This window comes from Oncorhynchus mykiss, chromosome 20, assembly GCF_013265735.2.
Source record: "Oncorhynchus mykiss isolate Arlee chromosome 20, USDA_OmykA_1.1, whole genome shotgun sequence".
NCBI lineage: Eukaryota > Metazoa > Chordata > Actinopteri > Salmoniformes > Salmonidae > Oncorhynchus > Oncorhynchus mykiss.
Window position 1 is genome coordinate 5,228,577 of NC_048584.1, and position 19,737 is coordinate 5,248,313.

The following is a 19,737-nucleotide window of genomic DNA, read 5'->3' on the forward strand; positions in this document are numbered from 1 at the left end:
TCTGTCTGTCTGTGTCTGTCTGTCTGTGTCTGTCTGTCTGTGTCTGTCTGTCTGTGTCTGTCTGTCTGTGTCTGTCTGTCTGTGTCTGTCTGTCTGTGTGTCTGTCTGTCTGTCTGTCTGTGTCTGTCTGTCTGTCTGTGTCTGTCTGTCTGTCTGTGTCTGTCTGTCTGTCTGTGTCTGTCTGTCTGTGTCTGTCTGTCTGTGTCTGTCTGTGTCTGTCTGTGTCTGTCTGTGTCTGTCTGTGTCTGTCTGTGTCTGTCTGTCTGTCTGTGTCTGTCTGTCTGTCTGTGTCTGTCTGTCTGTCTGTGTCTGTCTGTCTGTCTGTGTCTGTCTGTCTGTGTCTGTCTGTCTGTCTGTCTGTGTCTGTCTGTGTCTGTCTGTGTCTGTCTGTGTCTGTCTGTGTCTGTCTGTGTCTGTCTGTGTCTGTCTGTGTCTGTCTGTGTCTGTCTGTGTCTGTCTGTGTGTGTCTGTAAATTGAAAAATCAATTTCAACTTCTTGACTTTTGTTAATTAGAACATTGGTATGTGATAAAACAATGGAACATTTCTCTTTTGATACTTTTGATACAATTAAAACAGTGGAGGAATATAAGAGCATTTAATCAACAAAAATGAACCTTCTCAAACCTGTTATTCCATCATGTACAAGTCAATCACAATAGTTCCTTACTTTTCTATATATATTTATATATCTTTTGTACGAAATCTGTTTTTCCAAGTTGGAAAAGTAGAAAGACCCAGTCTTTTTGTGTGGTCTTCTTTGACAAGTCCATGCCTGCAGTCCTCCTCTGAGAAACGCAAAAAGTGTCTGGTGTTAGTCTCTCTGCTTGTCCTGTCCGTTTGTCTGTCCCCATTTCCGGCCAGCCTCTCTGAGTGGACCAGTGTTTACAACTCTGACTGCTCCTTCCTGTTCCTCCCCTCAGTCTTTCAGGTAGAGGTGGGGAGAGGTGATTGTGGAGGAGGCAACGGACGGAGGAGATGTCAGCAGTGTTCCACAGTATGGTCATTCAGAGAAATCCTTCCGCCACCTTTACGCCATTTTCCAGACAGTGTCTTTCAGGGGGAGTTGCGGGAGAGGGTGTGTCACGCGGGGGGAGGAACACTTGAAGAGTACGCCGGTCTCTGTGTCCAGCGAGGACCCCCCCAAACCACAGGGAGATTGAAGAGAATGAGGAAAAAGGAGGGCCTGCTACGGCGACTGTGTGGTGGGGCTGGGGCTGCTTTGGGCGGAGCTGGGGGACAGGCTGGGGCTGCAGCTGCCTGGGGGGGCCCCGCTGGTCCGGGTGCCTGTGGCCCCGCTCTCCAGACCCTCAGAGTTCTCCAGCATCTCCTGGATGAGAGGGGGCATGGAGCCCGGGATCTCCATCTTCAGGGTAATGACACGCTCAGCTCCTGAGGAAGGGTGGGGGGACAGAGGGGAAGAGGAAGGCATTGATTAGGTAGGAGGACCAATATACGGTGTTAGTCTGTTGTGGGCATTCAACCCCTTTATGAATTAGTCACATTTGACTTGGATCTACAATACATTTGCAATGACAGAATAGATCATGTAGACCTTTACAATCCTTTATGGACAGTTTAAACGTTCATGGACATTGCAAAGTAAGTACCTTAATTGCGATACATAGTAGGAAATATAACATAAGGCTAATTGACACAGAAGTATATGACTGATCCACAGCTGTGTGTAGATCGATGTCTCGGACTGCCTCTCACCTTTGGCGCTAATGCTCCTCAGGTCGGTGATTTTCATCAACATCTTTGGGAACATGTGTGGTTTGTGAGGCCTCCTCTTCCTCACGTAGATCTTCAGAGCCTCCAGTAGGGGCTCCTGTAGTACGTCCACCTTGTCTGCCTGCTCCAGGTCCTGCCGATCTACACACAGCCAAACACAATACCGGGTGTGTTCAGTTAGGTGGAACGTAATAAAACAGAGCTCACACTAAGCTGTATTCTACAATGCGGTTCATCATATTTGCACGACATTACCAGATTAGCTACACCTCCTGAACTATCGCCAGGTAGGTCAATACTGAGAATGTCTAAGTACACATTGTAAAATTTGTACTGTTAACCCTTAGCCTACAATTTCTACGGCCCTGGGGAAATTCTAATCGTCCGCCGTATCTGCGGTGAAAGGTGGCAGAGATGGAGCGGTGTCTGTCAGACCACGAGAAAATCCCCAAAATCAGTCTTCTCGTGAAAACGTGTGTAGCGTCCGAACGGTTTGGCCTACACACTAATATGACCCCTCTGTGGACAGCTGAGACTGAACTGTTTGGCCTACACACTAATATGACCCCTCTGTGGACAGCTGAGACTGAACGGTTTGGCCTACACACTAATATGACCCCTCTGTGGACAGCTGAGACTGAACGGTTTGGCCTACACACTAATATGACCCCTCTGTGGACAGCTGAGACTGAACGGTTTGGCCTACACACTAATATGACCCCCCTGTGGACAGCTGAGACACACATTAGGACACCCCCAGCCTCACAAGACTCTTCTGCAGGTCCCCTGAGACCAGTTTAAAAAATGGGAGATTGTTTAGTGCCTATAATAAGGGGATGAATACATGTCATAATTTCCTGATCTTGCTTATATCTCTCAGATATTGTACAGACACTTCAGAACTAACTTTCTTTACATTAATTTGTTGGACCATCTATTGTTGCATGTAGTGAATATGTTATTCAATGTGTTTCTATTGGATAACAGCAGTAATGCCAAATTCAATGTTTCATCAAATAATAATAATAATAATAATCCTCCTGTATTTCTTTGATACCTTAAGGGGTCTTAAAATTCTAAATCAAGTAGATAAATGATCCTTGGTATGACCATCTTAAAACAACTCCATATGTTAGCTTGGAACCCCCTCGGCTTAGACTCTAGAGGTTTAAACCACTAAATGGTTCTCAAGATACAGCACTAGTCCACATTCCTAGTTTTGGGCCTGTCCAATGTGTGAATGCTGGAATACGATAGTGTTAGTGGCCTATAATGAGAAGAGATGTGACCAGACCTATTTGTTTAAGACGGAGACACCTTCACAGCCAAATGAAGATGAGGCAGATTAACCCCTACCCTACCTGGACACAATGTCATTGTCAGCTTCAATCACTGTGTATGGGTGCGTGTGTGTATGCAGTAGTATAGGGTCCAAACAGCCGCAGTACCTCCACACAGCAGACAGATGGCGCTGAGCAGCCCCGTCTCGGCGTCGTCCATCTCCAGGGGGAGGAGCTGGTTGGCGAAGGCGAACACCAGGTCGGTGAGCGGTCCGAAGCCGGCATTGTGCATCTGGGTGCGGTTTAGCGTCAAGCCATCAGAGAACGTCATGGTGTCCTGCTCCGGCGTGTAGCGCGTGCAGATCCGCAGAATCTGAAGGAGCATGTCAACAAATCCAATGTGTGGGCCAATCATGCATAGCACAGGGATGAATCGATAAGTAGCTGACACGTCAGCAATGCTATGATCAGATGTTATATAATAACAGTGGTCACCACTCACTTATCCTGGGCCTGAACGACTAGATGGTGTGCAGGTTTTTACACCACCCCAGCACTAATACATTCGTTTCAGCTAATTAAGGTGATATGGTGTTTTAATGCTGGAACAAATGCCTGTAGTCCCCCCTCAGATGGACCAGGGCCAGTGTTGGTGAGCCACTCAAACCTGACCCTGAAGAGCGATCTGAGATGGTGCGCAGGAATTTGTTCCAGACCACCATTAGCAGAGTGAACCAAAGGCGGTCCTTACCAGTATGTCCAGACAGGCGGCCTTGAGCAGGGTGATCTGGTCAGCGATGGTGAGCGTGGTGAAGCCAGGAAGCTGCTTGGCGAACTCCACCGTCTTGATGATACACTTGGTGGACAGCTCACTGAACTTGTCCCACAGGTCCACGTCCAGAGCCACACGCCTCTCCGAGCTGTTACTCTGAACGAGAGAGAGTTAAGAGTTTGAGTGCTAACAAGTATTTATTGGACGAAGTGTTACATTCAAGGCTCCACACAGACATGTTTTACAAAACAAATCAAATACATGTACTCTGGATATGAGCATAAAAGGTAGCAGCACCAATAAGGTTCTGAAGCAATACTTAAACAACACTTTGAAGAATAATTTGGTAACCCTTTTACTGCAGTGGGCTAAATCAGGGTCACACAGAGTGTTTCTTTGTAGTCTTAAACAAAATAATACAATGCCTTTGGAAAGTACTCAGACCACTTAACATTTTGTTACATTACAGCCTTATTCTAAAATGGATTAAATGAAACATGTCATTAATCTACACACAATACCCCATAATGACAAAGCGAAAACAAAGAAATACATTAGAAATACCTAATATACCTTATTTATTTAAGTATTCAGACCCTTTGCTATGAGACTCAAAATTGAGCTCAGGTGCATCCTGTTTCCATTACTCATCCTTGAGATGTTTCTACAACTTGATTGGATTCCACCAGTGGTAAATTCAATTGATTGGACATGATTTGGAAAAGGCACACACCTGTCTATATAAGGGCCCACAGTTGACAGTGCATGTCAGAGCAAAAACCAAGCCACGAGGTTGAAGGAATTGTCCATAGCGCTCCGAGACAGGATTGGGTCAAGGCACAGATCTGGGGAAGGGTACCAAAAAATGTCTGCAGCATTGAAGGCCTCCAAGAACACAGTGGCCTCCATCATTCTTAAATGTTAGAAGTTTGGAACCACCAAGACTCTTCCTAGAGCTGGCTGCCCAGCCAAACTGAGCAATCGGGGGAGAAGGGCCTTGGTCAGGTAGGTGACCAAGAAGCCGATGGTCACTCTGACAGAGCTCCAGAGTTCCTCTGTGGAGATGGGAGAACCTTCCAGAAGGACAACTATCTCAGCAGCACTCCACAAAATCAGGCCTTTATGGTAGAGTTGCCAGACAGAAGCCACTCCCCAGTAAAAGGCACGACAGCCAACTTGGAGTTTACGAAAAGGTACCTAAAGACTCTCAGACCATGAGAAACAAGATTCTCTGGTCTGATGAAACAAAAAATTGAACCCTTTTCTGGAGGAAACCTGGCACCATCTCTATGGTGAAGCATGGTGGTGGAAGCATCATGCTGTGGGGATGTTTTCAATGGCAGGGACTGGGAGACTAGTCAGGATCGAGGGAAAGATGAACGGAGCAAAGTATAGAGAGAGATCCTTGATGAAAACCTATTCCAGAGAAGTTAGTATCTGGTAGCATTGCCTATAAATTGTTTAACTTGGGCGTCCCACAATAAGTTGGGTGAATTTTGGCCTATTCCTCCTAACAGAGCTGGTGTCACTTAGTCAGGTTTGTAGGCCTCCTTGCTCGCACATGCCTTTTCAGTTCTGCCAACAAATTTTCTATAGGATTGAGGTCAGGGCTTTTTGATGGCCACTCCAATACCTTGATGTTGTTGTCCTTAAGCCACAACTTTGGAAGAATGCTTGGGGTCAATGTCCATTTGGAAGACCCATTTGCGACCAAGCTTTAACTTTAACTGATGTCTTGAGATGTTGCTTCAATATATCCACATAATTTTCCTACCTCATGATGCCATCTATTTTGTGAAGAGCACCAGTCCCTCCTGCAGCAAAGCACCCCCACAACATGATGCTGCCACCCCCGTGCATCACGGTTGGAATGGTGATCTTCAGCTTGCAAGCCTCCCCCTTTTTCCTCCAAACATAACGATGGTCATTACGGCCAAACAGTTCTATTTTTGTTTCATCAGACCAGAGGACATTTCTCCACAAAGTACGATCTTTGTCCCCATGTGCAGTTGCAAACCATAGTCTGGCTTTTTTATGGTGGTTTTTGGAGCAGTAGCTTCTTCCTTTCTGAGCGGCCAGGTTATGGAGGACTCGTTTTACTGTGGATATAGATACTTTTGTACCTGTTTACTCCAGCATCTTCAAATCAAATCAAAGTTTATTTGTCACGTGCGCCGAATACAACAGGTGAAATGCTTACTTACAGGCTCTAAGGTATGTGTGTTTGTGTGTGTAGGTAAGTAAAGAAATAAAACAACAGTAAAAAGACATTTGAAAATAAGAGTAGCAAGGCTGTATACAGACACCGGTTAGTCAGGCTTATTGAGGTAGTATGTACATGTGGGTATCGTTAAAGTGACTATGCATATATAATGAACAGAGAGTAGCAGTAGCGTAAAAGAGGGGTTGGCGGGTGGTTGGACACAATGCAGATAGCCCGGTTAGCCAATGTGCGGGAGCACTGAATGGTCGGGCCAATTTAGGTAGTATGTACATGAATGTATAGTTAAAGTGACTATGCATGTGATAAACAGAGAGTAGCAGCAGGGTCTTATAGCTTGGGGGTAAAAACTGTTGTGAAGCCTTTTTGTCCTAGACTTGGCACTCCGGTACCACTTGCCACGCGGTAGTAGAGAGAACAGTCTATGACTGGGGTGGCTGGGGTCTTTGGCAATTTTTAGGGCCTTCCTCTGACACCGCCTGATGTCGAGGTCCTGGATGGCAGGCAACTTTGCCCCAGTGATGTACTGGGCCGTACGCACTACCCTCTGAAGTGCCTTGAGGTCGGAGGCCGAGCAATTGCCGTACCAGGCTGTGATGCAACCATGCTCTTGATGTTGCAGCTGTAGGTCCTTTGCTGTTGTTCTGGGATTGATTTGCATTTATTGCACCAGTACGTTCATCGGGCTGTATCACCGCCTGGTACGGCAACTGCTTTGCACACAACCGTAAGGCTCTCCAGAGGGTAGTGAGGTCTGCACAACGCATCACCGGGGGCAAACTACCTGCCCTCCAGGACACCTACACCACCCGATGTCACAGGAAGGCCATAAAGATCATCAAGGATAACAACCACCCGAGCCACTGCCTGTTCACCCCGCTATCATCCAGAAGGCGAGGTCAGTACAGGTGCATCAAAGCAGGGACCGAGAGACTGAAAAACAGCTTCTATCTCAAGGCCATCAGAGTGTTAAACAGCCACCACTAACATTGAGTGGCTGCTGCCAACACACTGACACTGTCACTGACTCAACTCCAGCCACTTTAATAATTGGAATTGATGGAAAATACATAATTAGCCACTTCAAGCAATGCTACTTAATATAATGTTTCCATACCCTACATTACTCATCTCATATGTATATACTGTACTCGATACCATCTACTGCATCTTGCCTATGCCGTTCTGTACCATCTCTCATTCATATATCTTTATGTACATATTCTCTATCCCTTTACACTTGTGTGTATAAGGTAGTAGTTTTGGAATTGTTAGGTTAGATTACTCGTTGGTTATTACTGCATTGTCGGAATTAGAAGCACAAGCATTTCGCTACACTCGCATTAACCATCTGCTAACCATGTGTATGTGACAAATACATTTGATATGATTTGGAATTTGATTAATAACAAGAAATTTGTGGAGTGGTTGAAAAACGAGTTTTAATGACTCCAACCTAAGTGTATGTAAACTTCCGACTTCAATTGTATGTGAATTTCAGTTTATTATTTAAAACGTTGGCAAAAATGTAAATAAAAGACAAAAAAAGACACCTGTATCATGTCAGATATAGAGTTGAAATGTATTCCATTTGGAGTTTGCATGCCAATATTACACTTTATATATATATATAACAGAAGACTGAAATAACAAAACCGTTTGACATAGAAAGACTAGATTTTTTTTATGAATCATGAAAAATATGAATAACATTCCACCCATGAGGCCACTAGGTCATTAGACTGCAGGAAAGGGCTACAATATCAAACAACAGATGAGTGAATTCGCTGCACTGGTTTGTCTAGAAGATTGTATTGTGGTGCTCACCGTAGTGTATTTGCCCAGTTGGCAGAGCGAAGGGAAGGTCTCCTTATGCGCCTTGCTGACCCTGTTGATCATCTGCTCCGTCTCAGTGCTCAGCACGTAGCTCTCTGTGCTCTCCTGCTTCTTCTCATCCTTCTTCTTCTTGTTCCGGTCGTTCCTCACCGCTGAAGGGAGAGAGAAGGAAGAGAAGCAGGGTTTAGATACAGGGCGGATATTTAGTAGTGGAATGTAGAAAACATTTCATGTTTTGTTGAAAAGGGGGCTTTTACAAACAGTCTAGGAAGGATACTGCATTTCCCGCCTAAACTAGAAAGCAATTCTGATATCAACGACAGAAGGAAAACTTAAATCAAACGGCAAGACCATCAGTGAAATTAAACTGTGGGTGAAGCACCCAGGACTTCACTTGTGTTGGAACAAATCGTGGAACATTATTCAAATTGCGTGGGTATCTAAACCGAAACCAAGAGGGGACTGAGATATAAACTAGAGGTAGCAAAAGGGCAAGAGCAGGAGGTAGTGTAGGTAGGCTAGCTAGCAGGACAGGTACACGATGGAAGAGGATGATTAAGTTGAGGTAGGAGAACAAAAAGCTGCAAGGGCCACTGTAGCTAAGAAGCCACAACACATTCCAGCTCTGATCCCAGCTGGGAAGATAAACGACCATGAGAGGTCAGTGAAGGGGGGGGGGGCGATATTACTGAGGAAAAGCCCTGGAATAATCCAAAAGGAAAGCTGGAGAAATGCCATTCCCTCCGCGAATGTAGCTACACTTACTCCCGAAATGACAAACACACCAGGCGTCGGTCGCTGTTTTAAGGACTGGAAAGCCATTAGGGTATATCCAGCCCTCTCCCTCCTTCCCCCACCCCCTCCTCGGGGTGTATAGGTCTGACAGGGGGGTGAAGGGGGGCAGTGGGGGGAGGTTAGGTGATAAATAGCGTTGGGGGATAAGGTTGTACGTAATGCTGATAAATTGCTACTGCTTTCATTAGAGGCTCCGGCTAATCTAATAACATAATATGACAAATATCCAGGCAGTAATGGTTTAAAGGGCTCGACTGAGCCCACAGCCCGCACGCTGCACAACCCCCTCCAGCATTCGCGCTCTCACTCACTCACTCTCTCTCGCTTTTTCTTTCTTTCTTTCGTTCTTGCTGTTACACATTCCTCTCTTGCTCTTGTCTAATCCTCACTAGCTAGCTTGCTCCCCCTGTCCCGCTCTCTCTCTCCAAGCGTCACATGTTATCTGATAGCTCTTCCCTGTGTTTTTGTTTCCCTCTTCTCTCCTCCCTCTCTCTCTAGTCACCAGCTGTAGCCCCAGTTAGTGGTGTTGTTCTGTGCAGACCCAGTGGTCCCAGATTACGACCCAGAGGTTACCCTTACAGATCTTGGATCAGCTTCCCCTTGTCCAAATCCTAACCTTTAACCATTAGAAGGGCACACAAAATTTACCATAGATTAGTGTCTGTCTAAGGGCAACATCTGACAGGGGGGGACTGGCCCAGGGCCAGCCAGAGAGGGATTCACCATACAGGGACAACGCTCATTAATCAGTTCACAGACAGGCCTCCCTCCCCTGGATTACTTAGAGAGACAGGGGGCTTCAAGTCTAGGAGTCAAACATTAAACAACAGCAGAACCTTTGCTTTGCTAAGTAAGCTCACCCTCACATCACTAAGACACAAGGGACTGCAGATGAAATTAGCCAAAAAAAAAAAAGAAGCTGTAAAGTAAAGAACTTTCTTTACATCTACACAGCTATGCATGGCCAAATGCTATTTGTCCTTACCACGAAGTCCATCCACCTTTAAAGGAACTGCCAGGCGAGGAGAGTTGAGAATTCCAAGTGATGTGAGAATGTGTGTGCATGTGTGTGAGAGAGAGAGTGTCTCGGGCCCCCCTCTGCTCTCTGTGGCTGCCACAGTGACTCAGCGGCCCCAATGCCATGTGTGTGAGAGAGAGTGTCTCGGGCCCCCCCCTGCTCTCTGTGGCTGTCAAAGTGACTCAGCGGCCCCACCGCCATGTGTGTGAGAGAGAGTGTCTTGGGCCCTCCCCCCTGCTCTCTGTGGCTGTCAAAGTGACTCAGCGGCCCCACCGCCATGTGTGTGTGAGAGAGAGTGTCTCGCCCCCCCCCCCCCCCCTGCTCTCTGTGGCTGTCACAGTGACTCAGCGGCCCCACCGCCATGTGTGTGAGAGAGAGTGTCTTGGGCCCCCCCCCCCTGCTCTCTGTGGCTGTCACAGTGACTCTGCGGCCCCACCGCCATGTGTGTGAGAGAGAATGTCTCGGGCCCCCCTCTGCTCTCTGTGGCTGTCACAGTGACTCAGCGGCCCCACCGCCATGTGTGTGAGAGAGAGTGTCTTGGGCCCTCCCCCCTGCTCTCTGTGGCTGTCAAAGTGACTCAGCGGCCCCACCGCCATGTGTGTGTGAGAGAGAGTGTCTCGGCCCCCCCCCCCCTGCTCTCTGTGGCTGTCACAGTGACTCAGCGGCCCCACCGCCATGTGTGTGAGAGAGAGTGTCTCGGGCCCCCCTCTGCTCTCTGTGGCTGTCACAGTGACCCAGCGGCCCCACCGCCATGTGTGTGAGAGAGAGTGTCTTGGGCCCTCCCCCCTGCTCTCTGTGGCTGTCAAAGTGACTCAGCGGCCCCACCGCCATGTGTGTGTGAGAGAGAGTGTCTCGGCCCCCCCCCCCCCCCCTGCTCTCTGTGGCTGTCACAGTGACTCAGCGGCCCCACCGCCATGTGTGTGAGAGAGAGTGTCTCGGGCCCCCCTCTGCTCTCTGTGGCTGTCACAGTGACTCAGCGGCCCCACCGCCATGTGTGTGAGAGAGAATGTCTCGGGCCCCCCTCTGCTCTCTGTGGCTGTCACAGTGACTCAGCGGCCCCACCGCCATGTGTGTGAGAGAGAGTGTCTCGGCCCCCCCCCCCCCCCCCCCTGCTCTCTGTGGCTGTCACAGTGACTCAGCGGCCCCACCGCCATGTGTGTGAGAGAGAGTGTCTCGGGCCCCCCTCTGCTCTCTGTGGCTGTCACAGTGACTCAGCGGCCCCACCGCCATTAGGGGTCTGCTGGAGACGTTAAATTAATTCCTAAATAAAAGTAGGGCATCCTTAACGCAGAGACATTACCCGTGCTGACAAATTGGCACTGCAATCATAAGCCGCACAACACAATTTAATGCAGTCATTAAAGAACCATTAGCCGGGACTCGCGATCAGTCATGGAGAATTGCCGCGTGCAATAACTGGCGGGAGATCCATAGCAGGGCTAGCGAGGAGGAGAAATACAACAGCCATCCGCATTGTTTTGTGTGTGTGTGTGTGTGTGTGTATAAACCGTGAATAGTGTCTACGTGAATCCTTTGTCTGATCTATGAGGGATTACATCTAGCATTCTCAAACGGTATGAGCGTGTAGCAAGGTCTTGCCCACTGATATGAACCAAATACTAGCAGTATCTTTATTGTAGCAAACAGTATTGTATTGTGTGTGTAATGCTAGAAGCAATACACAGACTCCCATCAATCAATAGTGGATTTCATAATACTGAAGGCTACTTTTGACAATGTGTCTGCATGAATCTGTATGAATATGTGCACGTGTGTATACGCCTGTATGTACGAGAAAGATAGAGGGGGCCGGCAGACAGACGGATAATTTGAGGGAGGAAAATGAAAACTGCGACAGGTCGTCCGTCACACAGATTAAATTCAATGGAAATATAAAAATGTCAACGTTCCCCTGCTTCTCCTGCCTGCCTCTCTCTCGCTACTCTGTAGCGGTGGAACAACGATGAAACTTGTTCTCCCTCCCGCTCCTACCCTCCTCTTCCTCTCATACACGCTGGAGATGCTAGGGCACAGCACGGGAGATGAAAACAGGGGATGAGGGATGGAGGGAAGAGGGTACAGAGGAAAGGGGGTTGGGGGAGGAGGGGGCTGCTTACCCGGGGGAGCTGCCCTGTCCGCCCCTGGCCCCCCAGTCTGTCCCCTCCCGGTCTCCAATGGTGGGGGCGGCGGCTGGGGGCCCAACACCATCCCGCCTTTGGAGCTGGTGCGAGGAGCTGAGGCGACAAAGGAGGGGCACAGGTTTACCCCCTCGACAGGGCACAAAGTAACGAACACAGGGCTCCCCCTAGTGCAGTAAAGCCAACCCCACCCTACCACAGTAACACAGGGGGGAAAGTTAATGCTGGCAGGATGGGGTCATGTATACTGAAATGAACCATCATATAAACTGAATGTTAATAATACAATTCAAAACAACTCAACAAACCCTACAACTTGAATGGGCACATTCTCTGTCTCTGTCTATATTCTACACACAAATTCACCGGTAGACAACAGATATCATACAAACGGAATAACATGTAGTACATCTGGCTCACTTAGTTAGAAACCAAATACAACCCCCCCCCCCAACTTCATAACATAAATCAACTCAACATTCACACGTATACAGTAATCACCAGCAGGTTTGTCAGAGTTTCAACGGAACGCCTAAGAAGAAGAAAAAAAAAAGGTAAACATTGACATTAAAAAAGAGCATTTACCAGCCCTGCCTTTCCTTGACACCACTCAGGCTCTCTCAGTCTTTCCATAGTAACCCACATCCCTCTCTCTCTCTCTCACTCTGCCTTGGCATGGCCATCTGGCACTGGTACTGGCAGTGATGTTGGAGTTGTCGAGCGGATGCAAGGTCACCGAGATGTCCCCTAGCAGAGTGGCCGGTCCTCCCAGCCTCCACGGTGGCTCCCCGCAGGCCCCCAGATGGCCAGATCCTCGCCCCCCCCCCCCCCCCACCACCCCTTTCGAAGTAGCACTGCAACACGGCTAAAGTTATCAGCCAGGACACAGGCACACAAATCAACACTACACCCTCACTTACCAGACACCAACATAACCCTCTAGTACAAACACACACAGACACAATTACTAAATAGGAGGGAGTATGGGAAAAAGAGTGAACCTATATGGGTTCTTCTTTAACTTGACATAGAAGTTAACCCTTAACAATTAGGGAGATGGACAGAAGAAACATCTGAGCCTGTATCGGTTGTTTTTAACATCAGCCGTGCACTAGACTATCTCCCGTCTGTCCCTGTTGTGGGTGTTGCAGAGCTGCCTGCCGTGATCGTTATAACCATGATTAATGGGCCCATTCAGAGGTAAGGAGCGCTGAGGATAACTTACTTTGCAGTAAGCCTCAGACAGCCCGCCGCGTGGGAAACTCGCAGAGCATTACAGTATCATGAAGAGGGTAAATACCATAGCAGAGAGACGACAGAGAGAGGGATGGAGGAGGGAAAGGGCGGTGAGGGTCTGTGTGTGCTTGCCTGCGTATGAGTGAGTATATTTACTATGTATACAGTTTGGACCTGTGTGTGTGTGTGTGTCGGTAGGCTGAGGTAAGGCCCTTCCAGCCATAGGTCTTCCCTATCACCTCCACCAATTAGCTTGGGTGGTCTGACAGTGTGTGTACTGTGTGTGTTCACACAGCCCCCGGGATGCCCTGATCAGAGGCGAAGCCTGCTCTTTCACTCTCTGCAGGTGCTAACATATTCATCACAGAGGCCCACCAAGCTACCACCATTACTGTGCAAAGCCAAACTGTGCATTGGGGCAGTGCCGCACGCACACGTACACATTTATGAGGCTTTATGACAGAGGATGATGGGGATCGGAGTATGTGTTGCCTGTTGGCTCAGAGGTTATAGGCTGGAGTGGCTGGTGTAGTGTAGTTCAGTGACGCATGATATCTTATCAATCAGAACTCAATCAAATAGCTAGACATTTCATCCCAGATGGGACCCAGTCGAACGACAATGAAAGGACTGTCCCGATCCTCTGTGCATAGTTTGGATGACGTCCTGCCCTCTGACTGCAGTGCGGTTGATGACATGACTGGAAGGTGTAGTGTATAGTGTACCGAGGTTAGGGTTGGCACTGTCAGGGTGCTGTAGTGTAATACAGTAGTGCACTACTACTCACACTCCTTGGACATGCCCACTTCCAAGCATTTCTGCAGGCGGCAGTACTGGCAGCGGTTCCTGGTGACCTTGTTGATGATGCAGTTCTTCTCCCGGTGACATGTGTACACCATGCTCTTCTGGATGCTCCTCCGAAAGAAGCCCTGGAGGACAGAGGGATGAAGAAAGAGAGAGAGATAGGAGAAGAAAAAGAGGGAGCAAGAGAATGGAAGGAAGGAGAGAGACATTGTCAGTGTGTGTGTGTGTGTGTGTGTGTGTGTGTGTGTGTGTGTGTGTGTGTGTGTGTGTGTTTAGATTCAAGAACCTATAGATAACAGTATGAATTGTGGCCATATGCTCCACAATTAAAGGCAATGAGCTACCAAACACTGAGCTCTTGAAAGTCTTAGCAATGAGTCATCTGTAGGATAATAAATATTAACTCATGTTGCCATCTCATGAGATCACCCTCCTACCTTGGCAATGGAGCACTGGGGACATTGAGAGATGCTTTAAGGATGTTAAGTAAGTCAGAACGGTTTGGGGATACAAAACGCAGAGTCTACTAGCCTCTAGCTACCTATCAATGCCCTACTTTAAATCTTGATATGGCCCAGCAAAAACAATTCTGGGTGGAGGCCAACATCATTACAGAGAGAACATTGGTTTAAAACGCTTACAAGTACTCTGAATCTAAAAGGATGAGCGGACATCTGAAACTAAATTAAAGGACAGGAAGGGGGAGGGGGGGGGGCGCTCCCCAGCAAGAAAGCACATCAAAATGGTCTCGTCTCTCATTGTGAAGAATAGACACTAGAGTGAAACCTTTGTCTTTTTAAAATGAATCAAGAATGGATATCACAATACACGAAACCATGAGTCTCAAAGCTACAAAACCTAAAAACCATAGCAATACAATATCGACCATTCGAGGCATCCACCCACTTTGTGTATTCCCAAAGAACGCAATATGGCACAAAGGCAGATACTGTAGAAGATGCCAGGAGGAGATTAGCTCTCTGGTCGACAGATGGCCCATGCACTAAAGACCACAATTTGTCCTTCCTGGATCATCATCTATCCTTCGCTCTCCTGGTCCTCCCCTCCTGAGAAGAGAGATGGGAGGCTGGTGGGACGCGTTTCAAGTTGTTTTAGGTCGTATGTACAGGACACACATTGTATATACTGTCCAACGAAATGCTTATTTGGAGGTTCCTGCTCGACTATGCAACAATAAGACATTAAATAGAAGAATAGGAACATAAAGTACATGACTCAGTAGAATAAACATTTAACCATAAGTATAATACAGGAAGGTATGAATTATACTACAATATTTACACATGTATCAGGGAAAGAGGGATTGGTGGGCAAGTGTTTAAATTGTGCACTATTAGCAATAATAAATAAGCAGCTGTGATGTGTGTGTAGCATGAATGTGTGTGTACGTGTATATACGTGTCTATGTGGGTGTGTGCGTGCTAAGGTGTGGAGAGTCAGTTCAGGTGGTCTGTCCAGTTCAAGTGTTCAGCAGTCTGATGGCTTGTAGATAGAAACTGTCCCTGAGCCTGTTGGTATCAGACCTCATGCTCTGATACAGTCTGATGGTTTGTAGATAGAAACTGTCTCTGAGCCTGTTGGTATCAGACCTCATGCTCTGATACAGTCTGATGTCTTGTAGATAGAAACGGTCTCTGAGCCTGTTGGTATCAGACCTCATGCTCCAAACCAGTCTGACGGTTTGTAGATAGAAACTGTCTCTGAGCCTGTTGGTATCAGACCTCATGCTCTGATACAGTCTGATGTCTTGTAGATAGAAACGGTCTCTGAGCCTGTTGGTATCAGACCTCATGCTCCAAACCAGTCTGACGGTTTGTAGATAGAAACTCTCTGAGCCTGTTGGTATCAGACATGCTCTGATACAGTCTGATGGCTTGTAGATAGAAACTGTCCCCTGAGCCTGTTGGTATCAGACCTCATGCTCCGAACCAGTCTGCCCGACGATAAGGGAGTGAACAACTCGTGGCTGGGGTGTGTGGGGTCCTTGATGATGCTGCGGGACTTCCTCAAGCACCATTTCAAGTAGATGTCCTGGATGGCTGTGAACATGGCCCCAGTGATGGACTGGAGGGCCTTGCTGTCGTTGACTGAGTGATTCCTGTACCAGGCCGTGATGCAACGGGTCAAGACGCTCTCGATGGTGCAATGGTAGTACTGAGAGGGCCCGGGGGTAGCATTTCTTTAGCAGCCGTAGGACGAAGAGGCGCTGTTGCGCCCTCTTGACATGAGTGGTGTTGTTGTTGTTGGTCCAACTCAAGAGGAGGGACTTAAAACGGCCGACTCTCTACTGCAGTCCCGTTGATGTGGATCTCTGCAGGCCGGACCACACCCGGCCTGCACAGCGGAGCAAGGAAAACAGCTCGAGTCGCACAATATTCAATGTAACGTTTCAGATTACGTTTGGAATGACACATTTTCATATGTACAACGTCTAAAGTACCGTATCACTATACTGAGAACAGTCTTTTTTGTCCATGTTTTTTCAGGGCCCCCATACTGCACAACGAGAATGAGGAAGTGATTCACTGTCTGGGGTAAGTTTATCAAAAACAAGTGAAATCACAAAAAAGGTGTCTGGACTCTCCTATAACATACCATTTACATGAAGAAAAACAGATTTGGTTGTAAAAAATAACTTATCCTTTAATGGATTATCACTAAAGATATGCAGGTTTGTATGCCGTCCCAAAATAGATGGGAACGGGCTGAGACTCTGTTTCCAAGCTCTAATTACACATTTTTTGCACGAAAGATATATTTGAACAATGGCTTGTTAGTCTTGCATTAGAGCACTAACAAATACCTACAAAAACCTGCATAGCATCAAGACTACTTACATCTAGGCCCGCTCTCTAAACAAATTAGGATCCACAGTCATAACATAAACAAAATACACGACAACAAGCTACGGCTTCAAAGCCAATCAATAGCCGATATCTAACGACCTGCCAGTGACCCCGGTGCGTCTTCCTGTGATCCGTTGGTGCCCCGACCCTGACCCTGCTGGCCACGGGAGGATTGACCCAGTCCCTTTGACGTATAAAAGGGGACAACCCAATCCCTCCAATTCCACGCCTCAGGTGGCCCAGGGGATTGGACCTCTCCTCGTGGTTAGCCATTGTCCCTCCCCTCTCCATCCCCATTAGGAGTCATTGCTTCCTGCGCGCCTTAAGCCTCTTTGTATAAGCACTAATCCGCCAGACGACAAGAGCCCTCAGCAGGCCTGTCAGCCACCCTGCAGCGTTCTGAGGAGAGGAGCCCGGAGAGATGAAGGGGGGGAGGGAGGAATGGAGAGGAACGGAGGAGATGGGGCAGGAGGGGGGTTAATTATGTATGTGTGTGTGTGGCTTGAATAATCCATTCTGTGTACTGCAGATCTGCACCTGATGTATGGGCGGCAGGTAGCCTAGTGGTTAGAGCATTGGGCCAGTAACCGAAAGGTTGGTGAATCGAATCCCTGAGCTGACAAGGTAATCTGTTGTTCCGCCCCTGAACAAGACAGTTGACCCACTGTTCCATCATTGCAAATAGGACATCATTGTAAATAAGAATTAGTTATTAACTACCTTACCTAATTAAATAAAGGTTCAATAAAAAATAAAAAACAGAATTTCTTGGCTTGCAATGTCTCGCAACTTCAGTAAAGCAGGATTGGATATTGTACACGCAAAAGACTAAACACACTCCTATCATTAGCGAAGAGAAAGTGCAGGGAAACCATCTGCACTGTGATTAACATTTTGAGGGGGATTTAAAAATGTACGGAATGTGTGCGCGCGCGTGCACGTTTCTACATTTGTATGCGTATGTGGGTATGTGTTGTTTATTAATTTACTGATCAGTCTATGAAATGCCCTTTTTTAACCAATTTAACCAGAATTATGCATAACGCACATTACCTAATAATGACTAACTTCTTGTAGCAGCCATTATAGAACATTAACACAGATCTCATAAACAAATCAAGCAAAAGCCCATGTGCTAGTGAGTAGCCAGCTAATCTTTATATTTCAAGTTGAGCGAACTTGGATAGATTTGCAAGCTAAGAAGGTAGAACGGTTGAATTGTTATGAACACACCCTTCTGTCCTGTCCGTCTCCAACTGTTTTAACAGCATGCTAGCCTGTCCACTTAGTTCAGATGTTCAAATCAAGTGCCCTACCCTATTTCTCACAATGAGAACGAGTTTCAAAATCCTTACATAATTGTGTTTCATGCTTATTGCACATGTATAAAACACAGACTAGACAGCTAGTATAATGGTTTTTGGCTAAAATGCTGCTGGTGGTACCGACAAGACTGAGCATACATTTTCCAGAATCAATGTTTATTGATACTCCTGTTTTAGTAGGTCTGCTGTGCAATTTGAGGGGTTGAGACATAAAAAGGGTTCATTAGAAATAATGCCTCAATGTGTTTCAAATGCAAGTAGCGAGTTAAAACCGCTCGTCACAAAGGAAGAAGTGAGCTCTCATCTTTGTTGTTGTGAGTGGCAGGAAGAGGGGCTTGGTGTGTGTGTGTGTGTAAATGGGAAGATGCACACAGCACAGAAGAAGCGAAGGAGTCCAGACCAAAAAGACAACATGTGAACAAGCGGACATAAACGCCCATAATAACAAATGATTCGCGTGGTACTGGCATTTGGAATATCGCGCTAAAACAAATGCAAATGAATTTGATCTAAAAATCAGCCAACCCTACGACAGGCACATTACTAAAGATGTGAGTCTTTAACAAGGCCAGCTAAAAACACTGCAACATTAGAGAGAGGAGCGATGGTGGGGGCTTAAGATGTTAAGTGTCTTCGCGTCGCAAAAAAAAAAGAAAGAAGAAAAAAGGCTTCATGTTGTGCATCGATGCCTCCGAGACAATAAATGAGGAGAGCGTACACATTTTATGTTAATGTGTTTATATCTAGGAGAACGAGAAGGAACGAGAGATAGAAAAAAAAGAGACTCCACTTCAACAGCAAACAAATGAGCCATCTCTAAGTAGTTTGGTCTGACATGATTTCTCACCGCACCCTAGGGTTGGGTTTTGTAGTTGGGCTAGTTAAGGAAATGCTAAGTTGCTAACCGTCAACTTACCCCAGTCTCCGATGAGTGGCCTTCGCAAAGTATTCAGACCTTCCCCTTTTCCACATTTTGTTACGTTACAGCCATATTCTAAAATTGATTCAATTGTTTTTTCCCCCCCTCATCAATCGACACACATTACCCCATAACGACAAAGAAAAACAGGTTGACATTTTTGCTAATTTATTAAAAATAAAAACTGAAATATCACATTTACATAACTATTCAGACCCTTTACTCAGTACTCTGTTGAAGCACCTTTGGCAGTGATTACAGCCTTGAGTCTTCTGGGTATGACACGACAAGCTTGGCACACCTGTATTTGGGGTGTTTCTCCCGTTCTTCTCTGCAGATCCTCTCAAGCTCTGTCAGGTTGGATGGGGATCTTCACTGCACAGCTATTTTCAGGTCTTTCCAGAGATGTTTGATCGGTTTCAAGTCCAGGCTCTGGCTGAGCCACTCAAGGACATTCAGAGACTTGTTCCGAAGTCACTCCTGCATTGTCTTGGCTGTGTGCTTGGGGTCGTTGTGCTGTTGGAAGGTGAACCTTCTCCCCAGTCTGAAGTCCTGAGCGCTCTGGATCAGGTTTTCATCAAGGATCTCTGTACTTTGCTCTGTTCATCTTTGCCTCAATCCTAACTAGTCTTCCAGTCCCTACCGCTGAAAAACATCCCCACAGCATGATGTTTTCACCACCATGGTGCCAGGTTTCCTCCAGGCGGGAAGCTTGGCATTCAGACCAAAGAGTTCAATCTTGATTTCATCAGACCAGAGAATCTTGTTTCTCATGGTCTGAGAGTCTAAGTG

The 19,737-nt window shown here is 47.0% G+C and overlaps 1 protein-coding gene across 4 annotated transcripts in view; it reads right to left on the minus strand.

Annotated features, from left to right (window-relative positions):
• Positions 1-345: 345 nt before the first annotated feature.
• LOC110498837 (retinoic acid receptor alpha) overlaps positions 346-19,737 on the minus strand; it is a 164,180-nt gene continuing 144,788 nt past the window's right edge. For 2 of the 4 annotated variants that reach the window (XM_036955628.1, XM_036955627.1), the window contains 7 exons: positions 13,818-13,959; positions 11,774-11,890; positions 7,835-7,995; positions 3,766-3,942; positions 3,183-3,387; positions 1,717-1,875; positions 346-1,392 (listed from right to left, as the gene is read on the minus strand). In XM_036955628.1, the coding sequence (XP_036811523.1) occupies positions 1,190-1,392; positions 1,717-1,875; positions 3,183-3,387; positions 3,766-3,942; positions 7,835-7,995; positions 11,774-11,890; positions 13,818-13,959 (1,164 nt within the window). In that variant the 3' untranslated portion in view covers positions 346-1,189. The remainder of the gene's footprint in view (positions 1,393-1,716; positions 1,876-3,182; positions 3,388-3,765; positions 3,943-7,834; positions 7,996-11,773; positions 11,891-13,817; positions 13,960-19,737) is intronic. The other 2 variants (XM_021575487.2, XM_021575485.2) reach the window with 1 other exon arrangement.